General features: G+C 40.1%; 2 protein-coding genes across 3 annotated transcripts; both read right to left on the bottom strand.

Annotated features, from left to right (window-relative positions):
- Positions 1-50: 50 nt before the first annotated feature.
- LOC108894755 (cdc42-interacting protein 4 homolog) lies at positions 51-19,516 on the bottom strand. 2 transcript variants are annotated; one of them, XM_018693354.2, is made up of 15 exons: positions 19,197-19,516; positions 13,194-13,309; positions 13,021-13,074; positions 12,091-12,238; positions 11,882-11,944; positions 11,558-11,662; positions 11,160-11,288; positions 10,794-10,940; positions 9,958-10,122; positions 7,928-7,951; positions 5,581-5,690; positions 3,384-3,516; positions 3,227-3,294; positions 2,570-2,676; positions 51-2,479 (listed from the first exon to the last, which is right to left on the bottom strand). In XM_018693354.2, the coding sequence occupies exons 1-15, from the start codon at positions 19,218-19,220 to the stop codon at positions 2,334-2,336; spliced, it is 1,539 nt and encodes a 512-aa protein (XP_018548870.1). In that variant the 5' UTR covers positions 19,221-19,516; the 3' UTR covers positions 51-2,333. The 2 variants fall into 2 exon arrangements, with proteins under 2 accessions (XP_018548870.1, XP_018548871.1); XM_018693355.2 differs by lacking the exon at positions 7,928-7,951 and having other exon boundaries at positions 19,197-19,515.
- Positions 19,517-20,219: 703 nt separating this feature from the next.
- On the bottom strand, positions 20,220-25,363 carry LOC108894760 (microfibril-associated glycoprotein 4). Its single transcript, XM_018693363.2, has 5 exons — positions 25,214-25,363; positions 23,356-23,553; positions 22,629-22,725; positions 22,223-22,390; positions 20,220-21,404 (listed from the first exon to the last, which is right to left on the bottom strand). The coding sequence occupies exons 1-5, from the start codon at positions 25,226-25,228 to the stop codon at positions 21,133-21,135; spliced, it is 750 nt and encodes a 249-aa protein (XP_018548879.1). The 5' UTR covers positions 25,229-25,363; the 3' UTR covers positions 20,220-21,132.
- Positions 25,364-27,137: the final 1,774 nt, after the last annotated feature.

Raw genomic sequence — 27,137 nt, 5'->3', positions numbered from 1 at the left:
GTAATATTTCTCATAACTAATGCTGTCAAGAAACGAAAAAACACAAGACATCTTTTTCTTTCAATTTATGACTCAAAAGATACATGTAAATACATACATTTTCTTTTAAAAAATGGATCGTACAATAATACCCTTAAATGTTGAGAAAACATTTACTAGTGCAGGACAGAAAAGATGGGTTAACCTTATGTCTCCACTCAATAGTCGTATTGCCTCCTCTTGTTACCTCTCTTGGATGTTTGACGTTCACTGTGTAGAATGATGTAGGTGCTGAATATGACACTTCAAACCTCTTGTGTACATACACTGAAAGCTTACTTAAGTAGGAAGTAGGAGACATCTTGTGTCCAGCAGTTAAAACTTTTGGAATGAGTAATATTTGTAAATTCATAGATTGTAAATTTTTCAATGAGGGTTAGTGAGTAGATGTAATAATAAAATCATTTTAACAAGTTAATTGAGGTTTATGTGGAAAAACTATGTCAGACACAAGTTAAGACTTAGTGAAAGATGTGTTAAAACATATCTCAAGGGGATTTTTTTTTAAAAAAAAGTGCTTAAACAAACTTTTAATCACTCATGGCAGAGATCCAGTGAGAAGCTAAATCTCAGAACTCCCATTTCATCCCTCTGAAATCTATCCTGGTGGTTTGGTTGAAAAGGTAATCTGAATCTGACGAGTTTTTTTATTTTTATTTTAAATGGCCATTGTCTCAGTGAGATTCAGAGATCTGGAGGCTAATAAATGTAATGTAAAACCAGAACATGAGAAACTAAAATAGTCACAGCACCACTTGTTCACCACAGCTGAGACTGCTGGACAGAGAGTCCAGCCACTTTTGTGCAACACTGGGAAGTGAAAATTAGACTAAATAATTGCCTACTATCTACTTTTAAGTTGCACTTCTAGTCAGATTTCACAATGTCAGTGCTATATGAAGCTGCACAGCGGTCACAACCTCAAGTGCAGTCAGCTCACAGGAATTTTAAAATGCTAAATTCTATATTTTTTAAACTGAACTTTGGTCATTTTCACCTTTGTGCTTTCACACCTTTGTGCTTTCACAAAAACATTGCAAAGAAAGTTTTCTTGCAAATCTTTGCTGTAGTAGAGAAGCTGGAATGTATCATATGGAGTTACAGGACACATTCACAGTTTTTTCAAGTCTGTCTTAAAACAATAGTCACATGCCAATGTGTATCCATTTTCTGTGATGATTCTTCCTATTCATACCATCACTATTAGGAAATCCCTTCCTGAAGCACTTCACATGTAAGAGATGGCAGGAAAAAGATCTACCATCCTCATTCTGTGTAAAAATGTATTCTAGTTTATTTAAGATAATTATGGGGGTTCAGAAGTCTGACTTTCTCTTGTCAGGTGCTCATCTGTAGTGTGAAAGTCCTCTTTGTGTTTCCACGGTGTTTTCCTGCTGAGCTACAGTGGAGGGATAGTAACACAAAGAACCAATGATGCATTAAAAGCTCTGAACCTTTGGAAGATTCCCACATTACCTGACATTACCCTCAGAAAAACTGTGAAATGTGTTTTTTCACAGAGCGATTGATTGTTGATTTTGTCCTCCATCACTTACACTGGAAATGCATTAGGAAGGGATCTTCAGGACCAGTATAAACAGGGTGAAGCACAATCTGTATTATTTTAGTATTATTTTAAGACAGACATCAAAGAAAATGTGAACCTCTCCTTTACTGTGACAGTCCATTGACGAAATATTATATTTTGTGCACTCTCTATAGAGCAGTGGTTTTCATCCAGTTATAAGTCATAAAACATCACATCACCATGATAAAAACAGCAACAACAACAAAAACTCACATTATCCTGTCAGGAAAGAGGTTTTAGCAGAAGGCTGGAGTTACTAAAATGAAAAGTTCAGCAGGTTACTAGAAATGGCAGCCAGAAAGTCAAGTGAGTGGATATATTGACACAAAGAAATGTAGCGTTAGGCTACTATGATGCCCAATATGTTAACATGAGTCGTCACTTAACACTGTGACAAAAAGTTCAGGTATACATTCAAAAGTTTTTTGTTTTTTTTCTTTTAAAGAGCTGAAATCTACAAAGACTGGCAGTCTGCGTTTAAAGACAGCCTCGCCTGCGCCAGCGAGCAGAGACAGGGAGTGTATGATACGGCAATCAGCCTTGATAACAAGCTTTATAATCACTCACTTTCATCTCACCATGCACGTCACTGGCTGAGATAAAAGATGTAGAGAACAGCTCCAATTATCATGGATGACTTTGTATTCACCTTTGGCTCTTAACTTCCATCACAAGCTCTGAGTATGTGTGTGTGTGTGTGTGTGTGTTACGGGGTGAGTTTGACATAGGATGAAGGTATATAGCCCTCCTCTCCACTGGCTCTAAGGACTCTCATCCATCCGTCTCCTTTATCCTCCTCCATTATACTCAACAGCTCTCCCTCTGTAATGGAAATGGTGCCCTCACTGTTGCCTGCACACAAACACACACAATTAAGAGATGCACAAAAAGCTAAAAGGAGATCTAATCATGAACAAGCGAAGTTTGAATGTCAGAATGTACCTTCAAAGGTGTACAGAGCCGTGCACTGGCCAATAGGCGTTTCTATGTCGTCAAACTCATCGTCAAACTCTGTGTAGATGTTTTGGGGCTGGTCAGCTGCTACAACACTGGACATACATATATACATGCATTATAAATAGAAACATTACAGAATATCCATTATCTATTATATCACACACATAAAACTTCAGCTTAAACAGATTATAAAAGACACACTTAACGAATAAAACGAAATGAGTCAGATAGATTATGATATGCCACTGCTGTGTGCAGCTTATAAACAGTTTGTCACTCGTGTTTTACTGTCACAGGCATATTGCACCAGAGTTAGAAAAATAAGACAATTAAGGAAGAAAGAGCTGAGTCACTGCAATAAAAAGACCAAAAACGTAATTTCCAATACTCATTTCCTACTGAAATATCCTCCCATCATAACATTTGTCAAAAGAAAAACTCATGAAACAATATTGTTTAACCCACAGTCAGTGGGGTGTATTAATGGACACTGTAATAGCTCGTACAGGCAGTAGTGGTCAACCAGCAGTAAACATGCTGGTTGCTGGCTGTAGCTTCAGACCAGATGAAGCAGTAGTATTGAATAAAGCGAGTAGGTGTTTCTGTAACACGTCAAACTTTTCCTTTAAATACAGGCCATACCCATGTTGAGTATTATTGTTGATGGTGTTGGTAGATTCTTCTCCTCCCACGGCCTCCGACAGCCACGACTGCAATGAAGAAGAGATAGAGTTTTTGAAAACTGAAATGATGAACAAAGTATATTTACATATGTGCGTGTGTGTGTGTGTGTGTTAACCTCATATTTGGCGAGCTCCCCCCTCAGGCGCCCTATGTTCTGGGCAGTCTCTGTGATCTGAGGCTCCAGACTGGAGGGGTCTCCCATCTGCGGATTCTGCTCGTACACACCCTTCATCTTCTCCAGTGCGTCACTGAGGTCAAACCAGGGGAGAAATGTGTTATTGTTTTGGAAATGTGAGCACTGATTAAGGAAGCCTCTCTCCTGTGCAGAGCTGCTGATAAGGATGGGAGGGACTGACAGAAATGCTTACAAGCTGGGAAGACTTGCTAAAGGGACTCATCAAACTCCTGTATATGACATTAGAGGCTGGGCACTGATGGTGGGCACTAAGACCTGGTATTCCAATTCATCCCAAAGGTGTCGGATGGGGCTCTGGTCAGGGCTCCTGTGCAGGCCAGTGAAGTTTTTCCATGCTAAACTGTGAAACTTTATGGGCCTGGTTTATGGGTATTGTCATGTTTAAACAGGAAAGAACCTTCCCCAAACTGCTGCTGCAAAGTTGGAGGTACTCTATTGTCTAAAATACCATTTATATTTCCCTTCTCTGGAACTAAGAGTCCTGTCCCAAACCAAGAAAAACAGCCCCAGAACAGAAGTACACAAAAGCATGCGAACACCTTTAACCACATAACAGAGAGACTGCATGTCAAATCTGAGGGCAGCTACCCATTTGACATCACTGTGGTCACAGAGAGCCAGATAGTGAGTGGGGATGAATTGATTAACTGAATTTATTATATAATTTAAATCTGCATATGCATCTGAGGCTTCCTTGTTGAACACTATACACAATATACCTCCTGGGGATTTTCTTGGTTGCATGTAAACACTGTCATCAAATGCTGGCTTCAGATAAATCCCCCCCTACTGTGGACCTTTCCTTTTACAGGCATTGTCAGTTATATACGCCCCATGGAAAAGCTTACTTATACCCTTGGTCTACAGAAAGACAAGGGGGAAAAATACTGGAGGAAATGGGGCTGTTACTCAGAGAAAATGAATACTGATAAGGTTTTTTCTGTCTTTCTTTCTCTCTCTTACATCAGGCATCAATGCTGAAATCCCAGTGTAATGAACTGTACCTGTCTAACTGTCTCTGAAGTTTGTTGATACTAAGCAAGACCTCGTGTTCTATGAACCATATGTTGTATATTAAACCTGAAATGTATAAAGAAAAGTATAAGAAATGTGGCCTTAAATTAGCGCTGACCGTCTCCTGTTATTTCATATGAGAGATGTCTTCATCTGTGTTTTTATTTCTGCTCCTCTCACTGGTTTGATGTCATGTATTTTCCATGCACTAATCAGAGTTTAACATTATTTGAATCAAAATGTGATAAGAGCTGTTGGGTGTTGCTCATGTTGCCAGGCCACTGTCAATCATATCTGATCAAATCACACCCACACAGTCCTGATGATGAGTGGCTTAGTGTTAAACTCTTAATAAATAATAATTTAAGTGCTCATTTATTCATGGATATTCAGTGTAGAAATAACTTAAAGGGCTTGTGCAGTTCAGACGAGTCTGAATTTACTGAATTAATTAACCAGGAGATCCACTGATATTTTTAAACATATAAGAGCAGAGGTGCACCCACAAGGACAGAGGTACTGTTGCAGTTTCAAGCATCATCAGGAGCTGGTAAACAAGAGAGTCAGCGGCCACACTAGCAGCCCTGATTAGGTTATATATAGGCACAATGGTGCTTTGTAGTACATGCTAACATCAACATGCTTACATGCTCACAATGACAATGCTAACATGCTCATTTTTAGCAGGTATGATGTCATCATATTTGCAGGTATTTGATCATAAACCAAAGTTTTGGACGATTATAACTGATGATGGTGTCAAGTCACAATGATTCAGTGTCTGTGCAACATGAATATCTCCACGAATGTTATGAAATTTATCCAGCAGTGTTCAGATTGGACCAAAGTAGTAGACAAACCATGGACTAACAGGCCGACATTTTAGTCTAGTTTCAAAATAAAACTGAAAGCTTGAAACTACAACAAAGTCTCTGGAGTAACTAACTGGGTGTTCCCTGATGAGGATCCTAACAGCCTAAAAACATATCCATAATCATTGTATTTTGTTGAATACAAACACATTAAGTCCAACTGTGGATGATTACTGTGAGAGTGTTTTTGTTTTCAGAGATGGATGTGATATTGTTGGTGATGTTTTCACCTTTGGTCCTGTGTCTTCTGCAGCTCTTTGGTGATGTCATCAATCTTCGCTTGCAGCCTCTTCTTCCTCTGCTCGGGAGGAAGGTGAGAGAAATCTTCCGCAGCCGGTGGCTACACGAAATGAAAACACACACACAGTTAAGTGACCTGAGCGTCATGCATACAACGCTCACCACCAGATGTCACTCCTCCCTGTCTCTAGCTCTCTTTCCCGCTGCTAATAAGATGCCTACACTCAGACTGACAGGTTAATACTGCAAAGAGCTTGTTAGTCAAGGAACCCAAACAATAGAAAGCCACATAATTATTCTGTGTCAAGGAAACAAACCCTGCTCAAGGTATAAAGCAGTGAAGGGAAAACAGAGGAAACACACACATGGTTTAAGACAGAGTGAGTGAGAGGTATGACAGCTCAGAGCCTTTTTAATTATCCAAAGAAAACCAGTGAATTTCACCTGTGTGTTGTGTTGTTGTGTTTTAGGCTGGTTCATACTGCATGAACAACTCACAGACAGAAATAACTGTTAAGGAAGACTGTTTTAAATAAATAAAATTGAAATAATTATTAATTGGAAACTATAATGAATGCCAATTTTGAGAGCGAGTTCCTACGTTGAGGAGTAACAATGGCAAAAGCTTAATTACCCTTTGTTTTTCTAACTTTGACCACTGAACCACTAAAATATCTGATTATCTAGGCATTAGCAATGATAAGAGATTAAAGATTCAAGACAAACTGGTGCTATTTCTCTGAGAGAAAGACTGAGAAATTATTCACAATGTAGCAGAAATGGTATTTCTGAAATGCTTTTAAATTGTTTTAAATGTAATTTTTCACTTACATTCGTACTTACACTGTAATGGAATGGAAGCATACATTTCAAATACAGATATACAGGAGGTAAGTAAGAAAAAATGTGCATTTGTATTTTAGACGGACTGACCCTTTGAATCATTTAAATTATTTCTAGTTTGGATTGTCTTGGTTCTGCTGTCGATTGAAATATATTAAACTGCTGCATGCTTTTGCAAAATAAGGCTTGTACTTTAGCTCTCAAGAGAGAGAATTAAATGATATGTATCAGTATGGCATTACAGAATAAAGGCTTGGTTCCTCATAAAGAAATAAATATACTGATTATACTGAGTTGAAATAATCCCCTGAAATACAAATGTAGGCTATCTGCTATAAAAACAATACATCTGATTTTATGATGTAAAGAGTAACTACACCCAGACAATAAAAATTGCTTGCACTGCCAACTTGTGGTGAGGCAAATGGAATTATGAATTGTTTTGCATTGAGTTTAGCGTCACACACCGACAGCCATCTGTCTCGACAGTGCTGAGCAGGAGAGTCCAAAATGGAGGACACTACCATTAGCTTCCTCTGATGGGGTATAAACTGCTCCACATAACAGGAGTGGTTTTTGAATGAACTCTGTGAACTTGTGGTCCCATTAGTGATGGAGCTAGCCCCAGTGTGAGCCTCATGCATTACCATGATGTTGGGGTCACATCACTGACCATTCAATTCAAAACAAAACATACCACTGTCTGAAGTATTTCCAAAATCCTTAAAAACTCTTTTCATAATCCTAGTGAGAAATATTCTTAGTTACATCATTCTTCTCTCCAGTATTTATAATTTCAAGCATGTGTTTATATATTTTGCTTGTATTTCACAAAAGAAGCAAAGACACATGTCATTTCCAGCTTCCTGGATTTTAAAATACATTCACAACGTGGAAAACATCATCCAGATGTTTAAAAAAATTCTGGAAATAACTTCAAAATTGTGGTTTGTTGTTAAATGACTGTGGGTTTTCCAAAGATTGCTTGGTAATTGTTTTTTGGAAATTTGGATGTTGAGCTATGATTCAGATGTAATGGTAGGACATGTGAGGCACAAACTGGCAAGACGGCCCAACTGTGGACCCTATGGGGACCCTACTCTCTTCCCATTGATTCGCAGACCTGGGGTCCCCAGATGTTAAGCCCACAGCTGGCCCCTTGTCCAATTTGGGGCTAAATCAAGTCACGCCATCTTTGATTCTGGCATTCATAATGAATACGTGGATCAAGCTCACTAGCTTGCTAACTAACAGTATAAACTGGTTAACTAATACTAAGTCTAATCATCTCTTCAATAAGTCATGGATAGGACGCAAAGAATTTTGACTTTCTCAAGTGATGGGGCCTTTATACCTTTCACCCCACAGAGGTCAGTGCAGCAAGATCTAGTGTGGAGGTAAACAACCATTAGCCAATAGTCCTTAAATACAGTGGTATTCCCAACACCAAAATACAGTTACCTAAGCCCTCTATGTAACAATAACAAGCGTTACCATGTGCTTTTCAGCATGAGATATCTAGACAGAGAGAAATGGAGACTCGGTATGAGACAGATGTGCAACAGACATGTGTAAAACATATGAAAACACAGGTACACAGTAAACAAAGCGTAACAGCTTATTTCTATATTAGTAGCATCAATGAGACGATGAGATGTGAACACAACAGCGAGACGGTGCTCAGGCCTGAGCCACAGTCGGCCAAGATGGGAGCATCACTCACCAGGCAAGGTTTGCGTAATATCTTTAAGGTGGAAATCCTGGGTTTGACAGAGCGGTTAAACTCCCTCAGACAGAGAGAGAGAGGGGAGCGCTGCAGCTTGGAGAGGGGGAGGGAAAGGGGAAGAGGGTGGTTGCCGGGTGGGAAGGGGGACGGGGGAGAGAAAGAAGGAGGGGCAAGCTAAAGAGAGGAGAAAAGAAAAAAGATGAGGCGGGGGAACAGGGAGCAGAGGAAGAGGAGCAAGGGAGGGAGAAAATGACACTGGTAGTGAGAGGAAAAGAAGAGAAGAAGAAGAAGAAGAGAGTGAGTCAAAGAGATGAAGAGATTTTTGCAATAAAGTGGGCAAAGAGTTAAAGCGAGAGCAATGGGTGTTTTGGGGCAAGTCTGTGCAGCAGACTGGAATTAGAATTGGCCCCTGAGGGCAACAGGGTGGTGGGGTAAGACATGAGTGGAATGTGTGTTGAGTTTCATGAGTGTGTGTTTGTTTTAAAGCATTGTTATGAGACCATGTGAGCGTCATTTTGTACAGTGAACAACAGGAGAAAGATAAGCAGCTGTGCTCTGCTCTTCATATGGATTTCATATGATTTGACAAGACTTTTTTTTTAAGTTCTTAAAAGCTGTCTTAACATTTGCCTGGAGCGGCTGTCAAGTCCTAAAACCTGAAAAAATACAGGTTTATCCACAGTTAGCTGTAACATGACACCTTTTCTCAGAGGCGTGGTGAGAAATGTTCAAGTGATTGAACTTATCCTACTAAGAGGTATTGTCTGTGTATAATGTAGCTTCTTCCTGTGTTACACACATCTACACTGTTGCCCTCAAAACTATTAAAAATACATCCATGAGTCACACCTTTGCTGTGGTTGACATGTTCCTTTATTACAACAAACATGGATGCTGCAGTTTATCTTAAGTCACACATAAAAACTCATTTGAATGCCAAATATGTATTAATACACTGAAAATAGTCCCCCAACAGATGTACTACTTTCTCCTGTTTGAGTAATGTTTGCTTGTTGCAGGTGTGTTAGAAAATTCAGTCTAAAGATGAACTGTCTGATAATATTGAGCAACAGACTGATGCTTTGTTGGTTTTGGCATTTTCATTTCAGCTTTGTTGTCCTTGTTTTGACAGTAAGTCTGTGCTTATCCTCCTCAGCGGTGTTTTCTATTTAAACTGTATAAATACACTGAGAAAACCTTATAATTAATTACGACAATAAATGAAAAATGTGACTTTCAATTTGACATTAAGTTAAAAATGTAGTGAGTTTATAAATTACAGGTAAATTATCTATTACAGACTAATTACTGAACTTGCTAGAAAATCTAACGTCTGGTATTAGAATCCATTTAAAATGAGAGTTTTTTGCAGGAATTTATTTCATAATACTGAAAAAATAATAATCAAAATAATAATCAGATTGTGGTTAAATCTTTAATTATGATGCAGAACTCTTTGATCAGCACTCAGCCAATTACATGTTGCTGTGCTGATTATTGTTTCCACTTTGCATGATGCCTTTATTTCAAAATAAGAGCATGAAGCGTTTGAAGACTAACAAATCAACCCTGCGTTTAAAGTTATTTGGATGATAAATGACAGGATAATTTTAGCCTGATAACAACATGTTAGCCCAGATTAATGAAGAACAGGATCCAAACAGGACAGAGAGGATTTTCAGGTTCTTAGATGTGGACACAGGAATAGCAGAGAGGGGAGAGGTGGTGAACATCTAGTCCTTGAGATGCTGCACTTGGTATGCAACTCAAAAAGAGGCAAATCTGAGTGTAAGTTCACCTTGTGGTGCTTCTTGCTGAAAGGCCAGAGCTTGGCGCGCACTTTGGGTGGGTTGAGGCTGGAGTCAGAGGTTGCCGGTTTGATCCCCTGGCTATAGTCTTCAAACTCCACATCTCCAGGTCGCTCAAAACCAGACTTGTGCTGCTCTATGAACAGTATCGAGTCCTGTGGGGACACGCAAACAAACACTCATTCTCATCTATGAAACAGAACTGAATGTAGTTAGTGCTCTAGTCCAAGTCGTGTCATGAGTCCCAAAAATCAGGACTCCAGTCGGACTCAGGTCCAAATCCTGGATTCCAGCACTACATGTTATTCCTATATTCAATTACTGAAACAACATACAAACATAAAACAAACCTGTGTTAAAAGCACAAGGTATGATATTTAGAAAAACTGGAAAATAGTTCAAAAATGGAAGCTCTGATCAAATTGGAGCTGCGCTGGTTTTACCTTAAATTGTAAGAGGTCAGGTAAACAGCTTTATTAATGCAATAGTTCGACATTTTGGCAAATATGCTTTTTTGCTTTCTTGTTGAAAGAAGATGAACTCTTGTGTGTAAATGAGTATATGTTAATTAGTAAGGTTTAGAGGTGTTGCCTTTGGTTGTTTCCCCCATCTGCAGTCTTTGACACTAAGCTAAGCTACCTGGCTGTTAGTTGTAGCTTCATATTTATCTGACAGATAAGAGAGTAGAAACAATCTTCACATCTAAAACACAAATAAGCTTATTTGCCAAAATGTCAAACTGTACAAAACATGGACCAGCATCCCTCCAGGCTTCATAACAATCAGAGAAGAAGTATGTTAGACATGACACTGGGCAGACATTTACCTGTTTCTCATCAATTTTCGTTCCTGCTGAAGAGATTCCCTCTAGACACTTGGAGATGATGGGCAGCACCTTCTTTTCGATGTCTGAAAACTGGCAGTAGCCCTCCGCCAGCCGCCGGATCCTCTGTTCATCCATGTCCTGCAGTTTCTGTTCGCCAAACAAACACACCACAACCTCCTTTGATTTCATACAACAGTCACATTGTCTGTGTTTATACATCATACATTCAAAATGTGAACGAACACAATGGAGAATGACAATACATGGGTGTGTTTGCTTTGTAGTGAGCCACATGAGCAGGTATGTGAGCCCGGCCTAGATTTACTGCGCTGTGAGTGTGTGCATGTACGTGTGTCTTTGCCTCACTTTGAAGATCTGTGGTATCTCTGAGTAGTAGAATAGGTTTTGTTCCTTGTTGTATTTCTGGAGCTCTGCGGCATAGTCGTTCCTGCACTCCTCCGCCGTGTGTGTGCGGGCATGGGCATGCTGCTTGGCCTTGAGAGCGAAGGATAGACAGGGCAGTGGAAGAGGAAGGGAGGATGATGGAAGATGAAAGGATGCAGGAGGAGGGAGGGAAAAGGAAGAGATGCAAAACAAAATGCAAAGTGGGTGAAATGCAGGAGTGGATGCAGGCAGGAGAGGAGAGAGACAGAAGAGGAGAGGAAGTTTTTTTTTTTCCTTTGTTGACTGAAAATATCTCAAAAAACAAAGGTGAAAAACAAAAATCAGCGCTCAGTTGTTGATGCTAAAGTGTGTGTATTTACTTTCTCGACATCGAGCCTGGTGGCATTGAGGTCGCTCTCTGTTTTCTCTGCTTGCTGTGTGGCTTTATCAGCCTCCGCCCATTCTTTGGCAAAGCGTTTCTTAGTCTGCAGGCATGAACACACACCACACAGTTTAACACACTTGAATGAACAGAACATCAATGGTATTACCAATACAAAAGTAAGGGAGCTGAGTCCCACTAAAGATACTGAAAATATGTGAGGGGACTGTGCACTAAATAATGAACATAATGTTGTGTCAGTTCACCCAAATTAAAGAAAAAACACCACCATCAACAAGAACAACAACAACGAGTGACTCACACTTTCTAGGTGTTTAAAGCTGCTCTCTAAATTCTGCTGGGCCTTCTTGGCATCAGACAGGTGCTGGGGAAGGAAGAGGTTCGCAGTAAATGTGCTGCAGTTTGAGACGACACAGTGTACCACGTCAATATTTCAACCTGGCAAACTTCCCACGTTCCTTCTTTCTTCCCTCCGCCCTCCCCCCCATGTCTTCCTCCTCCCTCGCTCACTGTTTTCCGTTCTTGTTTGAGCTCCTGAAGGTACTTGGTGAGTTCGACACAGATGCCGGTCATCATGTTTTCAGCGATGAGCTCCCGTTGGCCTGCGTAATCATTCAGCTCGTTCAGGATCTCCTGGAACGCTCCATGATTGCTGAATCTACGGGAGAGGAAGGGAACAATTAGGCAAATCATCGCAGCTGGAGAGACCAACATTCATCTGACCGTTTGCTAAACCTCTGAACTGCAATATAACAACCAGTGGATTAAAGGAAAACTCCAGTATTTTTGAAATTATTTTCTGTGTTCTTGGGTGAAAATGATTGATAAAGACAAAAATCTTTGGAATCAGTGCAGTACTGAGTAATCCAACGGACATTTATCCACGTCAAAGTGCATCCACTAAAGTGCTTGTTTTTGCCACTTACGGTCTCAAATTGTCATTATATGTGTCGAACAAGATTATGGATAGGATTCCATACAGGTAGACCTTTTTATTGAGGAATAAAATCCTTTTTGTTTGACCTGAAACATTGCTATATATACCCTACCAGACTCCATTGACAAAACAGGAATTTTACCATGCAGAACACGGAAGCTGCTGGAATACCACTTCCTGGATCAGTTCGTTTGTTGCTGTGTGACTTTCAGTGGTGGAAGAAGTATTCAGTTTTGGAACCGATTAAGGCGGTGGTATTTTAGCAGCTCCTTTGTTCTGCATGGTAAAATTATCATTTTACCAGTCTGAAATTGAGGACCTAGTGTTCTTAGCGGTACAGTAAATCTGCCACCATTATCTTACTTTTAACTGCGTATGTGAAAGAATTCCAGATTTACAGCAGCTATGGGGCTTAGCAAACATTCAAGTGTTGATTGTGTAAATGCAAAATAACAGAAATGAGTGAGAAATAATGGAGACTGGACATTTCATTGGTCTCTCACTTGCAGTCTTGCTCTTCCTTGCTCCCTCGTTTGGCGTATTTCTTTGTTAGGCTCCTGATAGACAGTGTAAAGGAAGCAATATGACTCTGTTACACACACACAAATACACAATGACATTTATGATCCAATTTGTGTATATAAATAAAAAGGAAGAAAGAAACCACAGGGCACACCTGAGTTGCTTGGCGTAGTTCTGCTCTATCTCTGTCCTTTCCTTCACAAATTTTATGTAACGCTCCACCAGGTCCAGGCCTGACTGTGTGTGCTTGTCAATGACATCGTACTGGTCCTAAGAGAGGGACACCACAGAGCAACACACGTTTACACACATGTATGCGCACACAAACACTGGAGGCATCTGTTGAGAAACACCTCAAGGCTGACATGTGTCACAGCAAAACACACAGCTGACAGTGCGTCTGAGGTTCTGGATAGTGAGCATCTTTTCATCGCTTTGTCAGTACATTGGATATGAAATGAAACAATGACTATGAGGTTATTGTTGAGGGCTGTTACATCAGTGTATGAGTTGTAGCCATTTTTGTGCACAGTCCATTTAAGACAATGCAGGGAGCCAATGACCCAAAACATACACATGATGACACCACACAGTGATACTGAGGATTTTTTGAGGGGCTAACAGTGTAATGTGTGACAGGCCAAGTCAGTCTAAGTTATGTGTTTCATCTACTGAAGAACAGAAAACAAAAAGAAAAAAACAAACCCTGAAACAAGTGGTAAACAAGAGGTGAAGCTGGCTGCAGTATCAGCTGATGTCTGTGGGTCAGAGCTAGTTGATACACCACTGTTTTGATTCATCGTTTAGGAGGATTTTCAAGTTAAAATGCCAAATATTCTCTAAGACCAGCTGCTCAAATGTGAAGATATCTTGCTTTTTGTGATCTGTGAAACTAAACTGAATATTTTTGGACTGTCTGTCAGACAAAACTGACAACTTGAGGACGACACCTTGGGCTGCCGAGATATTGCAGAGAGCCTTTTCGCACAATTCTCTGACATTTCACAGAGCAAATAATTATAATATCGAGACACTAATCAGCAAATTAATCAGTAATGAAACCACTGTTAGTTGCAGCTCTTTTTCAGACAGGTAATACACACAGAGGATTTGACACTGTCTATCAAACATGATGAATTTATTCACGTTTATTTCAAAGATTTCTTTTTCTTTATAGAGTTTGCAGTATTACATGTTTGTTTTACATTCCTGGTTCTGTAAAGTGCATTCATTATTTTGCCAGTAAAGATGCATGTATGTTCAGTCACTGCTTCTGATTTTCTTTCCACTGTATTTACTAAGTGAGTAGAGTATTAGATTTGATAAAACAGACATGTGACATACAGCACTGTACGGCTGCAGAATCACCTGCTGATTATTTTCTTGATTAATCGCTTTGTCTCCACGATGTCAGAAAAGTTTAAAAATGACCAAAGGCCTGATGTGATGGCAGCAAACTGCTTCTTTTGTTTGAGCAACAGTTGAGAACTCAAAGAAATTCAGTTCATTATCATATTATGAAGCTGGAAAGTGACTTAAAGCAACTATTTTACTTAAAATTAACAGAGAATCCAGAATCCTTCTGAGTTTTGATAAGTTTAAAGTGCAATATTTACAAAATATACAGCTTGCCCTAACTTTAAATACAATAATATTTTTGTGATTTACATGTTATAAAAAGTATCACAGTTCTGTCACACACACACACCACACACACACACACACACACACACACAGTATCCTCCCTTCTCTCAATTTCTCACACATGCAAAAAATACAAAGGTGTAGGAGAGAATAAAAATGACACCAGCACTACTCTCCTTTCAACATTCCTCTTTACACACATCCATGCCTTCAAAACACTCACACACACACACACACACACACACAAACCTGTTGGACAGGTAACATTGGTCCTCTGCGTCCCAACTGGTTTATATCTACACAGTGTCATGACATACAGCAAAGAGCACACTGATGACAAATGTGGCCACAAAACTGAGCAGTGTGTGAATACACAGAAACATGAGAGTCTGGACACACTAGCAACAGGGTGGTTCTGTTGTTGTGTCTCTTGTGAAACACAAAGAAAGACCCAACCTTTAAGTTGTTTGTGTGTGTGTGTGTGTGTGTGTGTGTGTGTGTGTGTGTGTGTGTGTGTGTGTGTGTGTGGAGAGAGACTGCAAGGTCTTTTGGAGGCAGAGACATAGATATTGAGTCCTCAGAGGAGAGGGAAGCTAAATGGAGATCATACAGTAACACAGTTAGAAATGTCCTGGATACATGAGAGCTGGGTGAAGGCAGGGGAAGGAGGAAGGAACAGAATTAGAAAACGGAAGAAAACAATGTGAGCGAAAGGGACATTTTGCTGAAAAAAAACCTGCACCAGGAAGGAGAGTGTTCAGGGAAATCAGATGGCCTAGAAACAAACTGCAAATGTTGAAGATTCCTTGAGATGTATTCCTGCATGCATTCCTCCACTGCTGCTGCTAAGGCCCAATACTTCACTGAAATGCATCTGCATGTTTGTGTGAGAGGAGGAAATACTGATAGTGAAACACAGAGGGTTCAGGAATGAGATAATCATTAGCTCAGTGTGAACCTCCGCCCTGTGACTGACAGTCCCAGGGGCCTCTCCAAACCCCTGGAACCAGTCAGACTAGTCCCTCCCCCTCTCTGTGACGAAACACAGCAGTGTTTCCTGATCCAGGCTGATCTGAGCTCAGATTCTAGCTCATATCAATCACAATGTAAGCTACTAAACATCAGTTTCTTGCACAAAAAAGTTCAATTATCTCCCCCCTCCTGAAAAATCCACAATCTATGAATATGCATGATGTTAAAAAGTTACTACTACTAAACTATTTAATACAAGATTTCTTTCATTATATGGAAAAGTCCATTCTCAGTTAATGTGCACTGGAGGCTTCAAGTTTCCACATCACGTTTGTATAAGGTGAATATTGAATCAGGATTGGCTTAATGCAAGTACAATCCTTTAACTTTTTGTTTTTTAATTCGACAGGTGACAATCTACAGAGAGACAGGAACTACTGGTGCAGGAAACGATACAGGAGTTGATTTAACTCTAAGCTTACACCTCCTCACTTCAGAGAACAAACAGATCAATGAAGAGAAACACTGCTGGAGAAACATTAGCTTCCAAGTCTGATTATCTGGTCTGGGCCGATTCTAATGATACTAGTTAGCAAAACTGGCTAAATTAATTGTGTCATTTTGCTAACTGCTTCCTCTACTTTAGAGTCAAACTCTGTAAACATCTCTCTCCACAGAGAAGGTCAAACATCCAAGAGAAGCAACAATAAGCAAAACACATTTTTGAGTGGAGGTGGACTTTAAAAAGTAAATACATGCTCAGGTAACTTCTGTCCCAGCATATTTTAAAAATGAAAAAGAGGGGTGGGGGGCAAATGGCTGAGGGAGGTGTGACCTTGTAACTATGCACTTTATGAAGCAGGGATTGTGAGAAGATTGACTGACCGCCGCTCAGTGTGCCATGAATTGGGACGTAGGGCCAAAGCTAACAAGCCATGAACAGCTACTGTCAGACTCTTTGTGTCCACGCTGGAAAAACAGGGAGGCTGGGGCTTAGCTACAAACTTCAAAAAGTTCAAAACTTAGCCAAGTTATGATGTGTTTAATAAGTGGAGAGTGAATTAAAATAGGTTGCACCACACTAATAAGTTCTTCACCCATTAACTAGCAGGTGTAACTGAAGTTACTGACAAAGCTAACGTTGGCTTGCTAATAAATGACCCGTGTGCAGGGAAGACTGGGGCTGGGTGTGTTTGGATTGTTTTGACAGCTCCTGAGCTGCGTCATATTTAATAACAGCTGGAGCTGGTTTTAACCTCTTAAAGCCCGCTGATCAGCCAGTCGGTCAGTCACTGCCAACTCATGCTGTGCAGCCGAACACTGCTCAAGCCCACAGAACTGGAGATCCACAAGTTTCCAAAGATGCCATTTACTGTACGTCAGGCAGATTCTTGGGGAGATGTGTCTTAAACTGACACACGTGACATCTAAACATTGACATTTGATGGAGAGATGCTGCCATAACTCCTGCTTTAATGAGGAGGAGCTGGTACGAGCTGACAGAGAATATACTGACGGCAGGTGACTGCCTACCCAATGGAAACATCCTTCCACCTTACTCCTGCTGCTGGCGTCCTAATCCATCTCCATTGCTATAGCTGCTCCCCTCCTCAGCTCTTGCAAACCTATCATCACTGGTTGACATATCATCACTGGTTGACCGGTGTGCCAAGGCGGGAATGTCTCCATAGACACCAGATTGTAAACTCTGCCATACTGATTTACTTGATGTTGATAGCTGTAACTAATGTTCATGTATATGTAAACTCTGCACTCCAGCTTTAACTACATACAACACAAAAACAGAAAACATTTACACGTGCAGACAAGTGAATATTGCATTTGCTAAAAATAAATAAAACAAACGATAATCATTAAATAGCTAATATTAGATGAACGTACAGTGATCACATTCAGCTAATTAGGCTGTTTGGACTTACAACACATTTCATCAGACTGCGACTCTGACACAAATAGAAACTACAAGCTTACTAATAACACAACACACACACACACACACACACACACACACACTTAAAAAGATGAAGTAGAAAATAAAAGCAAACACCAGCATTATTCCCTACACTGAGAAACTGAAAGTAGGTGATGTGTTTGGTGTTTGAAAAATGACTTGAAAATGAAAATGGTTGATTAATTATCAAAACAGTTGACCATTTCCTGCTTTTCTTTCTCTGGATGTGGTAGTAAACTCTTTGATTTGGATGAAACAAGCAATTCTAAGACATCACCTTGGGTTTTGGGAAAGTGTGAAAGGTCCTTTTTCTCTTATTTTCTTACATTTTACAGACCAAACAGTCTGTTGGTTTACCGATAATGAAAATTGCAGCCCTAGTGAAAGGACAAATGACTAAATCATCAGTTGTTTCAGCTCTCACTTGGATATGCTTTGATTTTAGCACAGTGAAGTCTGACCCATTCCAGGTCTCATCATACACACCAGAGGCGGCGACAGTTGAGTGATTTTGAATGTCAACTCTTCATCAACAAACGCAGCATTAAACAGCAGCACAACAGCCTCACCCACTCTGTGTTTAACTGTTGAATAATCTCAGAGGCATGTAGTCTGACTGACCACAATCACAGCAGGGTTTGTGGAAAAACTGTTCTCTTTGCTCTGTTAAACCAACTACAACAAACTTTCCAAGTCAGGACATTTTGTTTGACTACTTAAACACATCACATGTAACATTAAAAATCATCCTCCACATCGGTCTGACTGTGATCAGAGCTGAAATGATTAGTGGCTACACAGAAAATGAATCAAGAACTGATGATCTATCAATCGTTTATCAAGCAAAAAATGCCAAACATTCTTCGTTCCAGCTTCTCAAACAGGAGGATTTCCTGCCTTTCAGTCTCTTTTGCTTTTGGACTGCTGGTTAAAAAAAACAAGCGGTTAGAGGGCATCAACTTCAGATTTAGAAAACTGTGATGGCTATTTTATGGATCCAACAACTAACTGGTTAGTCACAGCTCCTGGATCAGTCCCTTTACTGAGTGACTCTACAGAGGGCACTGGTGTTGGGGTGGGGTTGGGGGGTTGTGCGAGGGATGTGGATGTTGTCTGTCTGACCTGATGACTGTAACTTGTGAGACCCACGACCAGACCCGGTGACAAGGTACAAAACCTCCACACTTCCTCTGTGGACAGCCAGCCAGCAATGTATGAAGGAGGAGTGACCGAGTAAAAAGGTGGTGGTGTACACCTTTAGCCCACACCAGTGAGTAGATAAGAATGCACAGCCTTTCTGAGGCCGGGCAGAGTAATAAACCTCTTTTTTCCCCTCTGTTTGTGATAAGGTATGCAGCAGGAGTTGCGAAATCCTCTGGCTGCAGGCTTTACAGATAGGCTCCTGCTGTTGTCTCAAGACTACTAAACCCAGGCCTACCGTGGAAAAACAAGAGTCCCCTGTACACACTGAGTCGACGAAGACAATAGCAGGACAGCCTACTCTGAGGGGATGTTGAAGGTATTTCTCCCACAGAGGCTCCGCTGCTTCTGAGTCAGCTGTCAACTTACCCAAAGATCTGCTCCCCAGTCCATGTCTGCGAAAGTTCAGATGTCTGAGGAGAACGAGGAATCCACTGAAGAGCAAACAAGAAAGAGGCGCCCAGGTGGTGCTGGTGGAGGAAGGGGGAAAAAGGTGGAAAAACTCCCTGTCGTTACAGAGATTCCACAAAACTTTTGAGTCTCGAAAGCGGAGATGGCGGAGGAAATGTTTGGAGGAAGTCTACGCCTTCTCCTTGGCACGGACGCGGCTGTCCTGTTTCTCCCAGCCAGCGAGAGAAAAATATGTTCAGGCGCTTTTCCTGAAACAAGTTTGGGTCCGAGAGAGAGAGAGAGAGAGAGAGAGAGAGAGAGAGAAGGGGGAGGGAGAGAAGGAGGGGGGTGAGAGAGAGAGAGAGGGAGGAGCGGGGGGGGGGAACCTACCAGCGGCGTCTCGGTGTGTTTTATCTTAAAGAAGCAGCTTGAAGTTATTTCCATCATAAATGCTCCTGAAAGTCTGAACCTGTGAATAAACACACATATCCTCTTCAGTTCTAACATCGCACCTGAGAGAATAAGCTAAAACACAGCATTAACTGTACATCAGATAAGTCTTGAGTAAATTACTAGGCATGGTGACAAAACGGCATACTCCATTACTAGTAAAAGTCCTGCATTCAAAGGCAAAAATACATTAATATATCATCAAAGATGTAGTAAAGTCTTATGTAATAAAGTCTATGCCTGTATAGTGCATGCCTTGATGTTCTGTAAAGCCCTAGATCTGGAAAAAGGTGCAAAATCACTGAGAGTGATACTGAAGGTTTTTCCTTTAGATGCAAACATTTATTAATTTTGTTCCAATATATGAGGTCTCTGCCACTAACGGACTATGACACTGAGGTATGTAGGGTACGCTGTCAGAGTGAAATAGTAATTTTAAGGGCTGGAAAAATATGAAAACATATCATTTGAAATGTTTTACAGGCCTTTGGTTTTCGGACATGCTCATGAGAAAGATAAGGTTTGAACAAAATCTGAGATAGTGACAGAGAATGACCTTCAGGTAACATGTTTATGTGCAATATTTAAAATAAAGTGTACACTGATAGCAGAGCAAAGAAGATACATGCTACAAGGTCAAAGTTCAAGCTATTAATCTAATAAAGACTTTACTCAAGTAACAGGCAAACTTCCCCCGAAGTTTTCGTAGCATCTCTGGCAAAACTTTCTGTGAAGACATTCATGGTTCCCAGGTGTTGAATCTTAATGGCTTTGGTGATCTAGTAACTCTTCCTCTAGCGCCACCATGAGGTTGACATTTGTGGTTATGAGTGAAATTTCTCAACCACTACTGTATGGCTTGCTGTAAACTTTGTTCCAGGCATACATGCTCCCAGCAGGATGAACTGTAATAACTCTGGTGACCCTCAACTTGTCCTCTAGCACCATCACTGGGTCAAACTTTTAATTTATCTCATACTTTGATTCATGTTAGCATGCTGATGTTGCATTTAACTCAAAGCAACACTGAAGGGCTGGATACAGCCTTGCAAAGAAAAAAAAATCATTAAACTAATTACATAACATAATAGAATTAAACTCATTATATTTATCAGCGAGGTGGTACAAAGAACAAATCCACTCTCTGTCCCATTTAAACACTGAGGAATAAAATGACAACTGCTACTACCACTAATAACATTAATAATAATAATACAGTTAAAGCAATCAGGTTTATTTCTATTGTACTTATCAAAAGCTGTGACCTCAGAGTGCTTCACAAAATAAACCATATGAAACTGAATAAACAATAAATTAACATCACCTGACAAGAACACCGGGAGCAAATGCATGTAGCCTGGTCACCAAAATATGATTTCTTACACATATTGATGGTATAAAAACTCTCCTGGCCTGATGGAGGGTGACATATCACCACAGTCTAGTCAATCTACAGTTTATCAGGTTAATCTGTGCATGAACACTTAGAGACTGATCTAATCTTCATGGCAATAGTCTTAAGGGAGTAGTTCCAGCCTTTCCACGCCTGCCAAATGACATGGACGTTCTCAAATGCGATGGCCCCGTGAGGCGCGTACATGCCGTTGGGGTTTATGTTGTGGCAGGCGTTGTACCAGAATCCGCCTAGGTAGTGATGGGCGCAGTTGTGAGCCCACTGGTCCTGGTCTTTGTCATAGGTGGTGAACTTCATGGAGTTGTGATCAGTGAAACTGTCCCCTACAAATACAGAGGCAAACACTGTGAGCCCAGTTGAAACATAAGTGATGTTCATCCAGGGCCACTGGATGATTTAAGATACAATACGTGTCTAAATGCACACATACTGTATGTTTTATTCTTTAAATAGAGAGTCTGCTGCGTGTTATAAAAGCAGTTATAAAAGCAGATGGTGCTTTTAAAAAGGATAGAAGTAATTTGGACATTTTAACACCTTTAGATACTGTGTGAAAATTATTACAGGGGAATGGAAGTTCAGAAAAAGATCATTTCTGCATGTGTGATGGGTTTAAAAAACAGTACACTGTTCATTTTCATTTTGCACATAAAAATCCAGAGTGAAAAAATCTCAAAGTGGAGTCGAAGGTTACCTAATATTCTTTGTTCAGTCCCTTACAGGCCTAATATTCTATTTACCTCCACAGCCTGGATCCTGTACTTCAGAAATCCTGAAATTAAACAAGGTTTCTCCAAATAATGGGCTACACAGGCTCACTATTAATAACAAAACGAAGCTATTATTGTGGCTGAAAGAGCATTCATGTTTGTCTGTTCATCTTTAATTTGTCTCTGGAGAGCCACATTTTTAGTGAAATCACAAAAATCTATATATGCTGTCATTATAGTTTTCTAGCCTGTTAGTCCACAGTGTTACATTCAGCCTCGATATAATATGACAAGACTGAACTGAACTACTCAAAATATTATTTTGATATTCACCTTTGATAGTTCATTTTAAAAATCCTCTATGGATAACAGACTTAGCCTCGATACTTAAACCCAACTTCCCAAGTTAAGACCCAGACAGTGACCCTCACCTGCAGCTCCACCAGTGAAGGTGCCCAGGTGAAGCTGATACCCAGTGATCTCAGAATCGATAGAGAAAGAGGAGTACTGAGCAGAGGCCTGCCCTCCCTCCCAGTCCTCCATGTCCACCCGCAGCTCATTCTTCTTCCTCATACTCAGCAGGAAAATGTTGTCCAGGCCTGAAGAGACACACAAAGCTCCTGTTTGATTCCACCTCCTGCACCAAGGCTCTTTATTATTTCTCAGCTCTACAACTCTGTGTCCCAGCTAATTACAAACTGTGTCTGTCTGCCATGTGTCTGCAGGTGGTGTGAGTGCAGGTAAAAACAGCTGCCTGCTGCAACTGAAAACAATGCAATGAGAGCATATTTGATTGATTATAGCTGCTTTAATACATTTTGCCCCTTTAGAACTCACCGAGCCAATATTCTCCGACTGCATTCCCAAATCCAGCCTTATAATGTTTCCAGGGCCTGTAGAAGTTTTCGGTCCCGTCCATCCTCCTCTGGATTACCTGAAAGGGACAATGAGAACATTTTACTGAAATATAATAGTATACATTTAATTAGCAAGACCTGACATAACTACAGATCTTTTAAAAACCCTCCTCTTAGCTCTGTTTTTGGTCTCCACCAACCCCTGATAGAAAATATCTTGTTCTAAATTCTCCAACATGCTCATCTGGTAGCTGCTAACTTTTTCTAATGTTTGGTGCTGGGAAAGTAGCGTACATTTGATTTTAGTAGCGCTGCTGCTGGAGGTGAAGTTGGTGAGATTTTGAAAGCTGGAAAATCAAAACAATGAGTTAAAAGGGATTAAAATGCCTCTTAGACTTGAGGGGAGCTGAAGAGTCAGATAATAATTCTCAGTAGGTTTGAAAATTGAAAGTTGTTTGAGCTCAGATCAAAGCTTTGATGAGTCGTGTCAAATAAATCAAGTCTCACAACATCCAAATCTCTGTTTCAAGTCCTCATTTTTGCAACTTAAGGATACCCTGTTAAGCTTTTTGAGCACCTGCAGCAGAGTGGAACAATATTTATATCACACATATTTCAGCTGCTAGTTTCAGACAGTGATGCACAAAGAAACCTAAAAAAAAAAAAGAAATAAAATCTGATTTAAAAAAAATAGGAGTTGTACTGACAGTCCATCTGCCTCCGTCAGTGTCCATGTCACAGTGGACACGCAGGGGTGCAGCGGGGCCTCCTGGGTAGATGGTGTACACCCCACTGGAGCTGGTGTTGTCATGGCGATAGATGTCGTCACAGTCGATGGGCAGGTAAAAATGGGATTCAGAGGGGGCCGAGGCCACAAAACCCAGCAGAGTTAAGAATAATGTTACCTGGATAAAACATGGAGAGAGATTAGTGACATCTGAAGCGTATTCTACAGAGTCTACCTGCACACTTCACCCATAAAAGGTTCATCAGCTGACCTTCTTCTCTTCTGGCTCTACAGTGAAAGGGAAGTGGCTGGCCATTGAAGGACAACAGCTCTTCAAGTGTGAACAGACCTGTCATCTGCAGCACTCACATCCTGGTTATTATATATTTATTATATTTCCAGTTCTATTTTTGAGAAATAATTCATATATCTTTGATTACAAATATCTATCTGAATATACTTTCTCTCTGTCAGTTCCAAAATAGATAATTTCTCACTCACTTCTGGAGATATTTTGTGGGGTTTTGTGATATCTAGGTCTGATATTTCTACTGTCAACCCAAAACAGAAGAGGTAGGTGGAGTTTTATTTTTGGTTCGCTTTGAAAAATAAAATATTCACTATAATCAGCTGGCCCTCGCTGTCAAAAGATTTTCTGTACTTCCTGTTTGCAGTGGCTATCTCAAACTATCCGTGAACATATACAAATGTTTAACTCCCAATAACATTCAGTGATATTTGTGCGGATAAATACCTCTCTGAATAACTGGGAAAATATGTTTTATTGTATTTTAAGTGAACTGACATGCACCAAGTTAATGTTCATGTGACCAGAGTGTGATCTAAGATGAGATGGATCCATTTTCTTAGCTATCAAAGCTACTGATGCTCAAAACAAGGCTTACAATTATCAGTACTTTAGGTATTGATCTACTGATACTCATCCACCAGCTGTCCTCCACTCCCTTACTTGTCTCTGCTCTATATGTCATAAGACTTTCTGTTACATTACTGTGTGCAGGCAGCAGTTACAACATTTAGGTTTTCCTTGCTGGATGTGTCTGTACACACCAGCATGTTTGCAATAGAACAGTATCATGCTTATCAGTCGTCTGACTCTGGAGTAGAAGGTGTTTTAATCAGATTTGGTTAAATTAAACGTCAAACCCTTATACCCACACACTCCCTGTACTGTTTCAATAAATATGACTTGAATTCACTGTTTGTTTACAGCAGGTTCAAACAGATAATATCAGTTCACTGGGACTGAGAGAGGCTGTTAATTTGTAACTGACAACTAACATCAACAAATACTCACTGTAATAACAGAGAGAAATAGATTATTGATGACATATTTCAATTATCAATTGGGCTCTATTCATTATACTTTCATTGACTCCCTGCCTTTATACTTCTGTTTATTGTAAACAAACTATCAAACAAATACATTTGCTTCACTGAATAATGTTAATATGTAAAGATAAAGCTGAAATTCATCCTTTCTACCATGAAATAGTGAAATCTGCTCTCATTTTCCTGCATTTGTATTTCCATTCATGTTTACTGTTCTGGTTTTCTAAATTTTGATCACATATAGCCGCTCCTATAGACAGTACTACTAACTATTCTTTTTTTATTCTACAGTTGTCAAACACACAGAAACTGCAATTAAAAAATTAGAAGAGCATTTATAAGGACAAGTTACGCCTACATAATTTGACAGTGTCATTAAGTGCAGGAAGTGTTTGTCATAATGAAGTAAACTAATTAAAATGTCTGAGTGTTTTGTGTTAGTGTCAAACCTCCAGGCTGAGCACTGAGTCTGGTTGAGCTCTTACCTGCATCATCATCATAGAGAGGAGGAGGAGGATTCACAGCTGAGGTGGACTCTGTCAGGTCAGTCTGTTCAAATAAATCATGGTGGGAATCAAACAGGGCAGTTTTAAACAGTCCACACAGGGCGTATCTGCAGAGGCATGTGACATGGGCAGGCCTTACGCACACAGACCCACAGGGTCATAAAGTTTATTAACTTATTATTATTCTGGGCTTCAGAGAAGTGGAAATCATGCTGTTACAGACCTGACTTATTCTGCAGTTACACATGTTTTCTGTTTTTATAATGTCTTTAGAGTCAATGTTTTTAAATTTTTTGGGACCATTTTTAGGCACAAAAGAAAGACAGACCCAAATTATATTCCTGTGAAGTCATGTAGGGAGATAATACTTTTAAAACAATGTGGAAAAAGTAATAAATGTCATTTTACAAACTTCACACTTTAAAAAATGTGGGAGTTGCACTGGTGGAATTTGGACTCAATTCCTTATCTAGCTACTCACTAAAGCAAATTTACATTTACACAAGCATCCCCCTAACCTTTTGCAGTGTTTAAACAACAGCAGAAAAAAGAAAAACTTTTAACAAATGCAAAATTTAGGAAATTCCATATTTAAGTTGCAGTTCGATGCAGTGGACCCTGTCCTGTGTGGAAAATCCCATAATGACTTTAGTGTCCAGGCAGACAAAGGCACACAGATAATGTATGTAGTAATACTGAGTGCTACACTTCCACCTGTGTGAAGAAAAAAAAAAAAGACACGGTAAATCATTATAATAAAAAAGCCAACACAAAGTGCAACGTTACCCAGAACTGAAAACCACATCAGGACAAAGCCGTGCTGCTCACAATGACAGTATCATGTATGCAGCAATATAATGTTGAGACCACTTTAGTTTAGCATGTTCGCATCCTAACATCAGGTAATTATCACTAAACGCAAAGTACAACTGAGGCGGATGTGAATGTCATTTGCTCTGCAGGTATTTGGTCGTAAACATGAAGTAAAGGAAAAGTTCAGAGATCACCACAGATATTACAGTTAATCCTGTGGGGAACATGAACATCTGCACCAAATGTCACGACAATCCATCCCGTAGTTTTTGAGACATTTCACTTAAAAACCACAAAATGTCAACCTCATAGTGGCACTAGAGGAAAACTCTCAGAGGTCATTTGGGCTCATTGTGTGAGAACAAAATGTTGTGACAAGCAGCAGGAGGGGATGATTCATCTCAAGGGGCTTATCCTACAAATACAATGCCTGTCAGATACGGAGGGCAAACTTTGACCTGCTGATGGCACTGTAGGAAAAGTCAAGGGATCACCAGTCATTGGATTCATCCTTGCGAATGTGAGTACAAAATTTAATGACAATCCTTCTAATACCTGTTGAGATATTTCAGTCTAGATTAAAAGTGGTAAACACCCAATAACCATGCCATGAGGATAGTTAGGAAACAATTTTATCTTATTATCTGCTTAATACATGTATTTATTACAGTTTTCTCAAGGTGATTAATTTTACTTTGATGTACTGAGAGACTGGATGTGCGTATTCTGTCTTCAATTTTTGGGGGAAATTGACTGTTGACAGGGACAGAGTTACCTGCCCTCTCCTTTTCCCTTTCCTCTCCTCTGATCTCCCCACCAGAGTCAGAGCAGACTCAGTACCAGCTTGACACTAACAGCACAGTTATTGATGGTTCATCTCGAACACAGAGAGGAAATCAAACCTGGAGGCTTCTGAATGATGAACTGAGAAAAGGTCAATGAAAAAGTAGATTCCTTCTTCCATTCCCATATATCTCTCAGTCTTTTCTCTCTCTCACTCTGTCTTGCTTTCCTTTTATCTCAGTCTCTCTGTCAGGCTTCTGCTGGTGTAACGGTTCAGAGGAAGCGAGAAAGAGAGAGAGTGAGAGAG

This window comes from Lates calcarifer, linkage group LG5 (assembly GCF_001640805.2).
Source record: "Lates calcarifer isolate ASB-BC8 linkage group LG5, TLL_Latcal_v3, whole genome shotgun sequence".
Lineage (NCBI taxonomy): Eukaryota > Metazoa > Chordata > Actinopteri > Centropomidae > Lates > Lates calcarifer.
This window is presented reverse-complemented; position numbering and strand designations above follow the sequence as displayed.